A 15,529-nucleotide genomic window follows, 5' to 3' on the forward strand; every position below is an offset into this window, starting at 1 on the left:
ATTATCCTGACTTGTTAACAAATTGACCTTTCAACCTGGACTTTGTATTTGTTGCTTCTTCTCTTTGATTTTCTTTAGATTTTTGTTCTTGATTGTATTAATGACCATTCCATATCTTTTTCTGTCTTCGTAGTATGTATGACTAATTGCCCCACCCTCATTGTTATGGTTGGCCTCCCTGCCAGAGGAAAGACGTATATATCTAAGAAACTAACCCGCTATCTGAACTGGATCGGGGTACCTACCAAAGGTATGTTCTGTAGGCCAAAAGCACAGATTGGTAATAATTTGAATTAATGGCAGTATAATAAAAATAAACCTAAGAAGGAATAGTAAAAAAGTTTTTTACTTACTGATCTTGGCCTTGCTTTGGCAGACTGTAATGAAGCTCTGCAAATTAGACACATCACAGTGTATATAGATGTGTAGATCTCATTATTTAATTTGTGTTTTATATTTAGGAGTCTTGTCTTGGGATTAGACCACCAAGATACAAGTGAACAGAATGGACATTTACAGACATCAAATGGAAGAAAAGAAATATCCAGACACACCTGAGGTTTCTTCTAAAACGCAGTCTTTATTTGAAACAAGAAAGTGGAGACAACCTTTTGGCTCCTCTCAGCCTTTATCAAGGCAATCTTTATTTAAAACAAGAAAGTGGAGACAACGTTTCGGCTCCTCTCTGAGCCTTTATCAAGTCTTGATAAAGGTTTAGAGAGGAGCCAAAACGTTGTCTCCACTTTCTTCTTTCAAATAAAGACTGCGTTTTAGAAGAAATCTCAGGTGTGTCTGGATATTTCTTTTCTACCATTTGATGCCTCCATGGATTGGCATTCCCTATTTGTTTGGAGCACCCTGCAGGAAGTATTTCCCCACCACTCCCCACCCCCCCTTTTTTTTTTATTTATTTATAGGAATACTCTTGTTTCTTTTTTTTTATTTACAGAGATCTAGATGTATAAACTGTCTTATGGCTTGGCAATAAGCTAAAATATAGTTGAAGTCATCTTTAGGATGATGTTTTCCAGGGTGTTATAAAAACTGTAGAACAGAGAATGGGTGATTTACTTTAATGAACTATAATGGTAATGATATTTTTGTAATGCTGTTTGAATTTTTTGTGCTTTCCTTCTCTTGTAGAGTTTAACGTTGGCCAGTACCGGAGGGATCTCGTGAAGAGTTTCAGATCGTTTGAATTTTTTCTTCCAGACAACGAGGAAGGGCAGAAAGTGCGAAAGTGAGTGAGCGAGATTTGTGTGTAAATCATGGAGGTTATACCTACTAAAGTATACTGTATATTGATGTCTCCAGCAATAACTGCACAGCTTGTATAGTGCGTGTCTGTTTCTCAGTGTTTACATTAACACTGTGTTAGCTGGCTTACATTTCCTCAGCCTGTTGGCACAATATCAGTATGTTTGCAAGCGTTATTACCACAAGTTGCGGTATGGCTTTACATGTGATCATTATCGGCATAGATTCATTGCCTATTGCATTCCTGGCAGAGAGGGTTTTAGATTCTTCTGAGGTCTTTTGCACCATGTCCTGCGACCAGATTGCACACAAAGCATTCTGTGTCCAGTCAACAGCTAAATCAGTCACCCACACTTTCTACAAATCACCTGTTGCACTATAAAGTATAGCTATTTTAATGCTAGATGGCCTGTCTCCATTGTGCAAATTTATAAACCTGCAGAACTCTACTAATCTACTAAGCATGCGTGGGATAGGCATAAGGCTATCCTAACTATAAGATAAGGCCAGGGACTAATGAAAGTATTTAGAAAACTGGGCAGACTAGATAGGCAGAATGGTTCTTATCTGCCGTCACATTCTATGTTTCTATGTAATTTAATCTGGTTGTTTAGCACACTGTCCTATTTGTAAAACAGGCAAAAGTCGATTTCTATATATATCTTGTTTTTGTTGTTGTTGCAGGCAGTGTGCCATATTGGCTTTAAATGATGTTGAGCGCTATCTGGGAGAGGAAGGTGGTCACGTAGCAGTAAGTATTTAGCAAGTTGTAGCTAAATATCTGTATATTTATGTAACGTAACTGCAGTGCATGTTCCTCTATATTCTGATCTAAACTCTGCTTCCCTTTTACTTAAATCAACAGTATGATAATACATTTTTTTAAAATCCATGTTAAAAACATCAGTACAACAAATAACTTCATTCAGAAAAGATTATGATGACTAATCTACTACAGCAGGGGTTCCCAGCCCAGTACTCAAGTACCCCCTACTGGTCCAGGATTTAGGGATTACCCTGTTGTGTCTAAAGGTTTTTATTTTTTATTTTTTTTTCTAAGAACACCTTAGACAAAACTGAGCAATCCCTAAATCCTGGACTGTTAGGGGGTACTTGAGGACTGGGTTATGGACCACTGTACTGTAGGAATTTACTATAGGGTATTTACCATATGCCAAATATTTTATGTGCTGCTGCCGCTTTAAATTTAGACTAGAAGAGACGACTTTTCCAGTGCTTTATTTAAGATTATTACAGCACTTCTGAAAACGCTCCTGGCCGTGTTGCTGATTAAAATTCACAGACTATGATTAAACAAGACCGAGAGGTTTGCTAATTGCTAAGAAATACATGTCTGATATATTTATGCATGATTTTTTTTTTCTCCCATCAGGTTTTTGATGCAACAAACACAACTAGGGAAAGAAGGGAAACTATCCTCAAATTTGCAGATCAGAACGGTTTCAAAGTAAGTTTGTGTAATAGCTTTATTCAAACAAGTCTCAATAACCAATGTTAATCTGTAATATTCTAGTCTACTATTTGTCACTGATCCCAGTCCTATTATAATGTGCAAATTAGTCTATTAAATAGTATTCCTCACATGGCTCTTGGTTCTTGAAGTCTGCATAACATTTTACGTCATTGCATAATGAGCGTAATTACCAAACCCCAACACTAGGTGGGACTACAGCTGTGGTATATGGTTGAATATAATGAACACCCTTTATTCAGACACTTTGCTACAATCATGCTTTTCTTATATTCTGTATATAAATCCACTTTCTTTCTTACCCCTATTAAAGTTTAATTCCTTTGAATCCTGCTTATGTTATTCCTGGAAACCACACGATTAATATGAAATATTCACTGAGACTCTCCCTCAAGCTTGCCTTCACTTGATTCCCTTTTGGTAGGGGACAATATAGCGTAGTTCGACAAGCCCTAGGCAACTGCACAGTTAGTTGTTTCCTGCAGTGGCAGAGCTTTCTCCAGTGCTATGTAGGCATCTTTCAAACTGGAAAGAGTTTAATAAAGGTGTTTTGTGATTTTTATTTCAATTCTTATAATATTAAATTTGAAAAATGGGAGAGTGAGGTAAATCTCCAACTAAAGAAATGTTTCCCAATCTAATGACCTAAGAACCACTGCATTATCTCATAAACACCATCGCGTCTTTACTGCAGGTTAAAGCCGCACAATGCTTATGGTTTTTTTTGGTTGCTTAATGGTCCAGTAAATTAGGGACAGCAGGGAAAAGAAACATTCTCTATCTTGTGGCTGTCCTTGTTAATACTTTACATAATATTTTACATAAGGGAAAATGGGGGAATGGAAGACACAATAATAACATCCTGGGGAAATTTTTTTGAATTTTGGAAATCCCGTTCTGCTTATAGACAGTGGTAGGTCACATAATAAACTTTTCCAGTGTCCTGCACAAACTGTATTTTATAGGGCTCTGTTTAACACTGGCTACAGAATTCAGAATTGACAGTTATCGTTTAATGAAATCCCATCTCCGGCAGAGCCACATGCCAGAAGATAACCAATGTTTGTCCCAGTAAAAGTGTCTGGACAGTTAGTACTTTCTTTCTTGTGGATTGATTTAGTGCATCTCCAGCCAACCTTTAAAGGAGAACTACTAAAATGTATTGATTTACAAATATTTATCATATAACTTATTTTTTTTTTTTTTTTTACATTTGTATTTTTCTGTTTCTGCTTGAAGACTTTCTTTGTGGAATCTATATGTATGGATCCTGAAGTTATTGCGGAGAACATTGTGGTGAGTGCCAACATGAGTGTGATATAACCTTGCCCATATATACCATTTCGTAGTAATCATCCTTTCAATTAAAGAAATCTTCAGGTCCATTGTGAACTGATGTGAAATTCCGCATCTGTTTATTTCTGCAGTCATGGACAGTGGGTTAATTTTTGTTTGTTTTCAACTTGTGTAGAAATTTCACTTTTTGTGTATTTTAACTGTCAAAACATAAGACATTGTGAAAACACAAACATAGATATTTCCACAACCACTTACGAAGAAGATTATTGAAATTATGCATATTTCAGGAGAACTGGGCTGGGCACTTGGGTTGTACAATTCTCCTACTAATGTTCTTGTCGTATTTAATTCTCAGCAAGTGAAGTTGGGAAGCCCAGACTATCTTAATTGCAGCAGCGAGGATGCTACTGAGGATTTCATGAAAAGGATCGACAGTTACAAAAACTCATACGAGACGCTGGATGAAGTCCACGACAAGTAAGTACTCCTGCTGTCGCAGTGAAATTCAGATCAAAAACATATTCACTAGGCAGCTTAAGGAATACTGACTATAAATGTTGGGAACACAACGCATCTGCTTGTGACAGTAATGAAGTGAAGTAATGGTAACATAGTGGTTAACAGAGATATCTAACCTGTTATTTTGTTCAAATTAGGAACTTTTTGGCCTCTGCCATTTTTAAATTGTATATAAGATGGTTCACATAACCTATTCTGTATTACAGGGATTTGTCTTATATTAAGATCATGGATGTTGGACGTAGATACCTTGTTAACCGTGTCGTGGATCACATCCAGAGCCGTATTGTCTACTACCTCATGAATATTCACATTACACCACGCTCTATATACCTGTGCCGACACGGGGAGAGTGATCTAAACCTGAAGGGCCGCATTGGAGGAGACTCAGGGCTTTCTAACCGGGGAAAAGAGGTACTTTAGCTCAAACAGGGAAAAATATAATGTGAGAAACCCTGTCTAAGCTTCGCAGAACATAATGTGCCAGCGTAAATTTAGTAAAACCATATTAAAGTGTAATGTCTGAATTGGTATATAATAAGGGGTGGCTATAGCTGTTGCAGAACAACAACAATAATGCTTTGCAAACATTAGGGATGGCAAAGCATCATGGGTGGTGTAGTTCTATAAACTCTGGAATCGACCTCTAGATACCCTTGTGACTTGAATCTACATAGAGACGTTAATGTAATTTACATGCAGTGCCAAGCAGGGCATCTTTATAAAACCTAGTAACTATTTTAAACCATAAATGACCAATAAGTAACTTTTAGTTGACTATTGGCTTGTGCGTAAATCTCATTATACAGTGTAGAGTAAAAATTGGGTCGCAAGAGAATACTGATAACGGGCAGCAGCTGAAATAGCCTGCCCTTCGGTCGGTCCCCGCTCAGTTCTCAAGCTGTTTTTTTGCTCATCTTGTGCCATTACAGAGAGAACTTCTCTGAAACATATCAGACTGGTCCCACCCATACGGGCAGTCCAGATCAGAAATGCCAGCAAGTTCCCTCTGCACGAGAGCAAAAAACAGCTTGAGAACTGAGCGGGGACCGAACGAAGGGCAGGCTATTTCAGCTGCTGCCCGTTCTCAGTATTCTCTTGCGATCCATTTTTTACTCTCCACAAGTTTAAGGGATAATCCAGACGTGGACCCCTTGCTCACGGTGCCTAGGGAGACATCAGCTATGCCTCACTGATGATGCCTAACAAGGCTGAAACGATCGTCTGGGGTTGCTGTGTCTCTCGTGCAGAGGGAACTTGCTGGCATTTCGGATCTGGACTGCCCGTATGGGTGGGGCCAGTCTGATATGTTTCAGAGAAGTTCTCTCTGTAATGGCACAAGATGAGCAAAAAAACAGCTTGAGAACTGAGTGGGGACCGACCGAAGGGCAGGCTATTTCAGCTGCTGCCCGTTCTCAGTATTCTCTTGCGACCCATTTTTTACTCACTATACAGTGTGCTTCTTACACAATGAAGGGATGTCACCTTACTAGAAGGTTTGGCATTTTAGATTTTTCCCTTGTATTGTTGGTAAATCTTTTCTTTGTCTCCTATCCTGAAGGGGCTCACAACAGTCTTGCTTTCTAGGGCCAGTCCCACCATCCTAATTTAGTTTCACCTGTTATTTTGCATTCGGGGAACCCAGGGAACTGTCCCCCAAACCATTTTAATGCATGCACTCTCTACGTGGTCCGGAATGTAGAGATGGCTGAGAGGAGTGCTTGACACGGGGCTGACATGTCCTCTTCAGTGGGTGGGCACTCCTAATTCCCAGAGGACCTGGTCATTATGGGTTTTGCCAGTGATGCAAGTTGCCTGCAATGACCCTTAGAAGGTCCTCCCGCCCCTTCCGATTACATAGCTCTCAATTTTGGGAGGTGTGTGTTGAAACCTTCTATAATTGTATTATTTATTTATTTTCAACTCAGCACTTTTAATGATCCTGAGAAATTATTTAGTCACACCTCTAGCACTCAGCTGGTTAATGATTTGTGCATGTTTAGTATATAAATAAAAAGTGTAGTAAAGTTCTGAAATCCTGAACTTCATTTATTATGTATGTATAAACAAGATATAGTATCTGGAAGTTGATAAGCTTAGACGCTTGCAATAACCAGTCCCTCCTACCAAGCAGTCCTAAGTGGAGAGTTCAGATTATTTTGCAACATGGAGCTCAGGCAAAGTGCCAAGGCTACGGCATTAACCCTTACCCTACAAGATGCTTTTAATGCTTCATGGTATTTAAAGGCTGCATACATTTTTAAAGAACACAACACACAATCCGAGGTTACTTACCGATGTGAGGAATGTTGTGAATTCTTGCTCATAAACTAAAGCCTCTTGTGCAGTCACTCGTTTCACTGCTCCACTGCCTATTGTGAAGATATGTATGTATTAGTCCACTGACTCTGGAGCATAGTGTGTCAATATTAAATGCCTCTCTTAACCTTAAATACCGATAACTGTGTATGTTGTCAAAACAATTTGTCCTTCAAAGGAACATCCATTTGGGGAGATAAAAAGAAATACATTTTCAGTAGATGTACCCTAAAGAAAGCATACATGTATTATTTTTTTATTTCTGTGCCGAGGTATTCTCCAATCAGAAACTTCTGTAAAGCTCACTTAGAGGGAGCTTAGCGCTCCTGAAGCTCCCGTTTTAAGCTCCGTGGAACTAACAGAATTGATAGGAAACCTTTGTAGCTATATAAGTGACAGTCAGGAATGATTATTCTACCGCCAATTGCCAAGAGCTGCCAGATACATAAAACACTTCAGTATGGAGTGACTGTTTAAACACCTTTGGCCGCCTTTCTTTTCCTCACTTACAGCCCTGGTTGTTTTAGTTACTAGATTAACTAACTTGTGTAATGATTGCTAAAATTGTTCCATATCTAGCAAGAACATCGATGTGTAATATGTTGACAAATTATTAGAAACTTCCGTGGAGACATTTATGTGGGTGTTCAAATACCTCAATATTGGCACATGTATCTGGGGTAATACAAATTTCCCAAGAAATAAGGCAACACATTTTTTTTTTTTAACATTTTCATCATTTTTAAAAGGAAGCAAATTGTCCTTCTAGTATTGTGCCACTAAAGTGGAAGATTTGGACATTCTTTCTCACTTCAATATCTATTGGAATCGGGAGGGGGGAGGGTTTACATGCAATTCAAATGTTGTGTGAGTTATAAACACTCTATTACAATCAATCTCAATCACTGATATATCATGTAAGAAATTAGGTTAAAAGCCAGTTGAAAATGATTTAAAACTAAACAATTTCACATTAAATGTGCTTGGCCTTTTTAGAATGTAGTTGTGATTTTAGAATAAAGTTATTTATTTCATTGTACGCCATTGTACTCCTTGACATACACATCTTCAGACCTGAGAATTGCAACCTACCAAGTTATTGCTTGTCCGTGTTCTTATATTCTCTGATTTTGTTTGAGATTACTTCAATGCTTCCAGTTCTTACATTTTTTGTTTTACAGTTTGTATTTATTTAGCAGTTAACTTGGTTTAAGTCTTCAGATTTTTATTTTGTTTAATGATATCCTTGTACGTACCTATAGTCAGAGGCGGCCCTCTAATTAGGCGGTTTAGGCGGCCGCCTAAGGCCTCGCGCTGGCTGGGGCCTCGCGGCCGCCTAAACCGCCTGTTGGCAGAGTGTGTCAGGTCCTCGGTCAGTGACCGAGGACCTGACACCAGGAGGGGGCCCGGCGGGTTGCCAGGTATGCCGCCGGGTGCGAGGCCCCTCCTGGCTGCCCGGCCACCGCAGACACCGGTCTGCAGCTCCGCAGTCAGCAGAGCTGCAGACCATGTGTCTCGCGAGAACCGGCCAATCAGAGCGTTGCCGCGGGTTACCACGGCAACGCTCTGACATCTCGCGAGATTACATGGTCTGCAGCTCTGTGGAGCTGCAGACCGGAAGGCAGCAGACCACCAGGGAGCCCACACTGGACCACCAGGAAAGGTAGGCTCTCACCCCCCTCAGCCTTACCCTCAGCCTCACCAACCACACCACCCTCAGCCTCACTACCCCTCAGCCTCACTACCCCTCAGCCTCACTACCCCCACCACCCTCAGCCTCACCAACCCCCACCACCCTCAGCCTCACTACCCCCACCACCCTCAACCTCACCAACCCCCACCACCCTCAGCCTCTACTTACCCCACCACCCTCAGCCTCTACTTACCCCACCACCCTCAGCCTCTACTTACCCCACCACCCTCAGCCTCTACTTACCCCACCACCCTCAGCCTCACTACCCCACCACCAGCCTCAGCCTCACTACCCTCACTACCCCCACCACCCTCAGCCTCACTAACCCACCACCCTCAGCCTCACTAACCCACCACCCTCAGCCTCACTAACCCACCACCCTCAGCCTCACTACCCCCACCACCCTCAGACTCACTACCCCCACCACCCTCAGACTCACTACCCCCACCACCCTCAGACTCACTACCCCCACCACCCTCAGACTCACTACCCCCACCACCCTCAGCCTCACTACCACCCTCAGCCTCACTACACCCCACACCACCCTCAGCCTCACCACCCCCCACACCACCCTCAGCCTCACCACCCCCCACACCACCCTCAGCCTCACCACCCCCCACACCACCCTCAGCCTCACTACCCCCCGCACCACCCTCAGCCTCACTACCCCCCGCACCACCCTCAGCCTCACTACCCCCCGCACCACCCTCAGCCTCACTACCCCCCACACCACCCTCAGCCTCACTACCCCCCACACCACCCTCAGCCTCACTGCCCCCCACACCACTCTCAGCATCAGCCCCCACCACCCTCAGCACCACCACCCTCAGCCTCATCATCCCCCACCACCCTCAGCATCACCCCCACCACCCTCAGCATCACCCCCACCACCCTCAGCATCACCCCTCACCACCCTCAGCATCACCCCTCACCACCCTCAGCATCACCCCTCACCACCCTCAGCATCAACCCCCCTCACCATCAACCCTCACATCACCCCCTCCCTCTCACATCACCCCCTCCCTCTCACATCACCCCCTCCCTCTCACATCACCCCCCTCCCTCTCACATCACCCCCCTCCCTCTCACATCACCCCCTCCCTCTCACATCACCCCCCTCCCTCTCACATCACCCCCCCTCCCTCTCACATCACTCCCTCTCACATCACCCCCCTCCCTCTCACATCACCCCCCTCCCTCTCACATCACCCCCCTCCCTCTCACATCACCCCCCTCCCTCTCACATCACCCCCCTCCCTCTCACATCACCCCCCCTCCTTCTCACATCACCCCCCTCCCTCTCACATCACCCCCTCCCTCTCACATCACCCCCCTCCCTCTCACATCACCCCCCCTCCCTCTCACATCACTCCCTCTCACATCACCCCCCTCCCTCTCACATCACCCCCCTCCCTCTCACATCACCCCCCTCCCTCTCACATCACCCCCCTCCCTCTCACATCACCCCCCCTCCCTCTCACATCACCCCCCCTCCCTCTCACATCACCCCCCCCTCCCTCTCACATCACCCCCCCTCCTTCTCACATCACCCCCCTCCTTCTCACATCACCCCCCTCCTTCTCACATCACCCCCCTCCTTCTCACATCACCCCCCTCCTTCTCACATCACCCCCCTCCTTCTCACATCACCCCCCTCCTTCTCACATCACCCCCCCTCCTTCTCACATCACCCCCCCTCCTTCTCACATCACCCCCCCTCCTTCTCACATCACCCCCCCTCCTTCTCACATCACCCCCCCTCCTTCTCACATCACCCCCCCTCCTTCTCACATTACCGTCACCCCTCTCACATTACAATCACCCCCCACACCATCACCTCCCTGTCACCATCACCCGCCTCTCCTTCTCACCATCACCCTCCTATACACACAACACACTTCAAGCAGCTACCCCATACACATAGGGTCTCAGACAAAAATGCAAACATGCTCACAGAGACATACATTCACACACAAGGATACTCCGTCAGACACACTCTCAGGCACATACACAGGTAAACTGTGCATCAGTGTGTATATGTGACACTTTTTTTTGTTAGTGGGGCCTCATGTTTGAGTTTCGCCTAAGGCCTCATAAAGTCTAGAGCCGCCTCTGCCTATAGTTCTATGTTTATCCATTTAAATGAGACAATTTAACCATTAGTATCTGTTTAATCTGTTCCCTGCAGTTTGCGAAATGTCTGGCCCGGTATATACATGAACAAAACATTCATGATTTAAAGGTTTGGACCAGTCAGATGAAGAGAACTATTCAGACAGCAGAAGCCTTGGGAGTTCCCTACGAGCAGTGGAAAACGTTAAATGAGATTGATGCTGTAAGCAGACTTTAATAATTTATCTTTTTAACATTTCCCCTGACATTCACTCATTTGTGCTTGAAATTCCAATTTTCAAAAAAAGCAGGGTAGATTGTTGATTTTGCTGGGGTTTACATTATTGCATGTTTGTACTGGATTTGTTTTAAAACTAACATTTTTATTTTTTTATTATTATTTTTCCTTCGAAGCCTAGCCTGGTCTGTTGTCCTTTATTTTTAGTCCCTTCAATGTGGATCACTTGGTAAAATAAAAATATCCATGTCCTAAATTTCATATATTGTTCGGAAAATGTAATGACCAAATGGTTTCTAACCTTTTAATCTGGATTAGCAGCTGGCATAAGAAATATTAAAAAAAAAATCCCTTTTTTTTCATTCATTGGTAGCACAATAACTGATTAAGATATTCGTAATCTTCTTCATTACATCTTTGTAATTTAGCCTGAGCATGTTCTGGAGCCAATGACAAATGCTTGGCCTGCTTGTACTAGCCTTTCCTGTTAATTCTGCCTCTTTCCACACAAAGTACTGTAATAGTAAATCTCCCTAGATAGGTTATATCCATAGATTAAGACTGTTATATTTTTAACATGATCTCCCTCTCTTTGTTCAGGGAATGTGCGAGGAAATGCGTTATGAAGAGATCCAGGAATCCCACCCGCTGGAGTTTGCTCTGCGAGATCAGGATAAATACAGATACCGATACCCAAAAGGCGAGGTAAGTTGGACTCTGAGTGTGAAGGCAGATGGTTGAACCCAGAGACCAAAATAGTACTTCGAAACCTAAAACCTTTTATTTTATTTTTTAAGAATCCTTGCACATGTAATACAAAGATATGGCTTTTATTTTTATTTTTTTAAAGGAAGTATGTGTAAAAAATACCTGAAAATCTGCCACCTACTTTCACAGAACACATGCTGCAAGGATTATAATAATAATAAAAAAAAATTTCTGGTGACCTTCAGTTGGCCTTCAAAACAACCAAAAAGGACTTAATTAATTTACCTACAACACTTTTCAACTCATTAACTAACAAATACCCCACAGATGATCAAAGATAACAGTTGTGCACATGAACAAAACAAATACCACATACATCTGAAATGTGTGGATGTTTCAAGTGCCGTCTGTAACTCCAAAGATGCACCTGATGGCAGGGAATTAGATTTACTGTCTATAAACCTCAACCTGTGATGTCATCAGAAAGGACGCAAAATCACCATTTTGTTTGTTGCGGATTTCAGAATCTTGACATATCTGTTTCTAGATTGTGGTTATAACTTTGAAAACAAACATTTAGCTGGTAATGATTTCTTACTTCAGCATTGTCAATAAAAAAAAAAAAAGGTGTTTAAAATATTTTTGGAGTGCGAACATGCAATACTTGAGGAGGTCCAGAAACGTCAAGTTAAAGACTGCTTGCAGCTGCAAGGGCTGCAGGATTAGTCTCGACAAAAAACATATCTCCTATTTGCTCGGATGTGTAAATACACCTGTTTGGATTGTAGATATAAGAGTTTGGGGATAGTTCTTATTTGTTTTCTTTGGCTTTTTATTCTTTCATTATTTTTCAAGCATGATATAATTTTCTCACAGCTTGGTTTTACTCCAAACAGAGATCAGGGATATGTAGAAGTAGTGAGATTTCCCATGTTCTGTAGCATTTACTAGATAGCTGTCATCGAAGGCACGGTAGGGAGTTTTCAGGCTTTATTGGTTCTGAAATCTGTTATGTTTTGTCATCTGTTGCTGCTTTTGCACCATAGCAGCCATTTTTTTAAATGGATGCCATTTTGCTTCATTACAGTCCTACGAAGATCTGGTGCAGCGTCTCGAACCAGTCATAATGGAGCTTGAGCGACAAGAGAATGTTTTGGTTATCTGTCACCAGGCAGTCATGAGGTGTCTGCTGGCATACTTCCTAGATAAGAGTGCAGGTAAAGACCGCTGCAATTAGCCATCTGGATGCTTCCATTAAAGTATTTGCTGAGAACATTTTGAGCGTTCCATTTAGCACATGGGAAAAACAGAAGAGGAAATACATTAAAGAAGTAGTTCCCAAAGCAGTCCTCAATCCAGCAATGGCCATGATTTGTTTTTCCCTTTTCTATTCCAGTGGAGATACTGATAAAGCTTGAACGGTAATTGGGCATGAGAACTAATTTGGGAACCCCTGCCTTTAAGGGACACTTAAGGAAGCAAAACTAGAAACCTTTAACATGAAAAATAATCGTCTGCGTATCTGAAAGTTAGTTGAATAGTAGTTTTAAAAAACAAAGCTCAAAACTTTTGTAACTTCCCCTCCTTTGCCTCTTTTTTCCCCCTTCAATGGGAAGTGTAGAGATTAGTACCAGGGAATATACAGCAGTATGCTATCTAGGTTCAATACACACAATTTGCATTTAAAATAGAAGTGGCTTCCATGTGTACAATAGAAATGAAGTGGGAGACACTTGCACATTCCATCTAATTGGGGAAACACTGAGTGTGTGCATGTCTATTTCCATAAATGTGTGTATGATTAGTAATTCCCCTAGTAAAATATGAGATGCAGGACTAAGATTAATGTCCCAGCCTAGTCATGGTTACAGTGCGTTATTTAATAATAAATACAATTATTATTATTTTTTTAAATCATATAAAAACAGGATGATATAATCCAGTCTGGAGTATCATTTGAGACACTGCCAACTGACCTGACCGTTAGCTACCTCTTTACTAATCTTGACCCATGTTAGAAAATTGCCATCCATGAGCTTGTGAAACCAAAGTAATTTAAACATTTTATAAAGTTGATACATGTATGTAAGCATGCTTTCATCTTGGACTTTAGCTGCTAGACCATGAGCACTATACCAGTATATTTTCTTTTACAGAGGAGCTGCCTTATCTCAAATGCCCCCTGCACACCGTTTTAAAACTCACACCTATTGCCTATGGTAAGAAAAGAATTACTACCTTTATATTATGTCTTGTCCAACAGCGCCACCTACTGTTCAATTGTTAAACCTTTTTTTTAAACATATATATATATAATAATTTTTGTTCCTCTGCTTCCTTCCATATATGTCTAAGGCTGCAAAGTGGAACCTGTCCATTTGAATGTTGAAGCTGTGAATACCCATAGGAATAAGCCCGAGGTAAGGCCTAAACATACTTTTTGTATGGGATGATATATGTAAGCTCGTTTGAGCAGGTCCTCATCTACCTATTGTTCCTGTGTAATTGTCTCATTTATTGTAAATTTCCCCCCCTCTTTCATAATATTGTAAAGCGCTGCAGAATTAGCTGGCGCTATATAAATACCAATAATAATGTCTTATCGGGATCTGTATTTGGATATTAAACATACATTTAGTTTGAAAATAGGGTCTACGATATACACCTGGATCAGCCAACATCTGTGGTTAACACATGGCGCAAACTGCACCTGATCTATCCTGTCTCAGTGCATGATGGCTGCAAGGCCATAAAAACACAATTCTAGAGATACAAGTTCATTCATTCTTCATTCGTTCTTCATTCGTAGCCCTCTCACAAAGTACAAATTAAAGTGTGAATCCTGTTTTAATGCATTAAAATACTTTAACTGTATTGTAACCATTTATCCATCTTTCAGTTTATATTGTGTCTCACACCTTTACCAGTCCATGCTTTTATAGCCATCACTTCTACGCCACGGCATTGATAAGATGTTGTGCTTCATTGTGCCTGTGATTCTGCTTGTAGAACGTAGATATATCTCGGCCATCAGAAGCTGCCCTGGTTACTGTGCCCGATCCCCACGGACCATCCAACCCGGGTGCTGATTTTATAATTTATCTATTGCTTCTAAAACAGCTGTCCATGATATTAAATTATCCCAATCCTGCACCAATTTGCAATTCAGGCAATCAATTTATCAACATTTCTATTTAAAAAACAAACAAAACATGAATAATTCTAAAATAATGAACCTGTAATTACCAGGTTTAAAGGAAATGTTCTGTATATTTTAAAGGTTCTCTACAAATACCAATCTGTGTTATTTTGGTAATTAAAGCATTGAGACTTGCAATAGGCGAGGCATTGAACCTGTCCAGGAAGTGAGTGGGGGGGGGGGGGAGAATCATTTTAAGTTAAGCTGCACGTAATCGTGAGTCCTGATGATCATAGGGTTATTTACCAATAGGATTATTCATTAAAGGTAGAATTGCCAGGATTTCAGTGAATTGCTAATTTAAGGCCAAAACAGCCCAATGGAAAAAACTCTCTAGTTTGGCGACTTTGGCCTCAAATTTGAAATTCCCTTTAATTTCCGGACAGTTCTCACTTCACTGTATAACTTGTAATGTGTACATTGTTAGGATTTCAACAGAGCTTTTTAGGTCACAATAGCTTAATTGGAAAAATCCACTATTTCCAGTTTGATTATTGGAGCCTAAAGTATAAAATTCACTTTAAACTCCTGAAAATGTGCAAGTTGGTAAGTTTACACCAGACAGGGATATTCGCTGCCGTGTTGAGCTGTCTGCTCTTCTAGCAGTTATTCACCAAAATTCATTTTAAATTTGAGACCAAAGTAGCAAATCTGGAAGCATAGCTCAGTAATAGAATTTATTTTCAGTTCAGC

General features: G+C 41.6%; 1 protein-coding gene across 3 annotated transcripts in view; it reads left to right on the forward strand.

The window, feature by feature from the left end:
* Positions 1 to 15,529, forward strand: part of PFKFB4 (6-phosphofructo-2-kinase/fructose-2,6-biphosphatase 4) — a 61,960-nt gene that overhangs the window by 43,723 nt on the left and 2,708 nt on the right. For 2 of the 3 annotated variants that reach the window (XM_063426496.1, XM_063426494.1), the window contains exons 2-14: positions 134 to 250; positions 1,144 to 1,240; positions 1,942 to 2,008; positions 2,651 to 2,725; positions 3,989 to 4,045; positions 4,404 to 4,525; positions 4,774 to 4,981; positions 10,768 to 10,914; positions 11,530 to 11,634; positions 12,725 to 12,854; positions 13,794 to 13,856; positions 13,993 to 14,057; positions 14,647 to 14,719. In XM_063426496.1, coding sequence (XP_063282566.1) covers positions 134 to 250; positions 1,144 to 1,240; positions 1,942 to 2,008; positions 2,651 to 2,725; positions 3,989 to 4,045; positions 4,404 to 4,525; positions 4,774 to 4,981; positions 10,768 to 10,914; positions 11,530 to 11,634; positions 12,725 to 12,854; positions 13,794 to 13,856; positions 13,993 to 14,057; positions 14,647 to 14,719 — 1,326 coding nt within the window. The remainder of the gene's footprint in view (positions 1 to 133; positions 251 to 1,143; positions 1,241 to 1,941; positions 2,009 to 2,650; positions 2,726 to 3,988; positions 4,046 to 4,403; positions 4,526 to 4,773; positions 4,982 to 10,767; positions 10,915 to 11,529; positions 11,635 to 12,724; positions 12,855 to 13,793; positions 13,857 to 13,992; positions 14,058 to 14,646; positions 14,720 to 15,529) is intronic. The other variant, XM_063426495.1, reaches the window with a different exon arrangement.

This window comes from Pelobates fuscus, chromosome 7 (assembly GCF_036172605.1).
Source record: "Pelobates fuscus isolate aPelFus1 chromosome 7, aPelFus1.pri, whole genome shotgun sequence".
Lineage (NCBI taxonomy): Eukaryota > Metazoa > Chordata > Amphibia > Anura > Pelobatidae > Pelobates > Pelobates fuscus.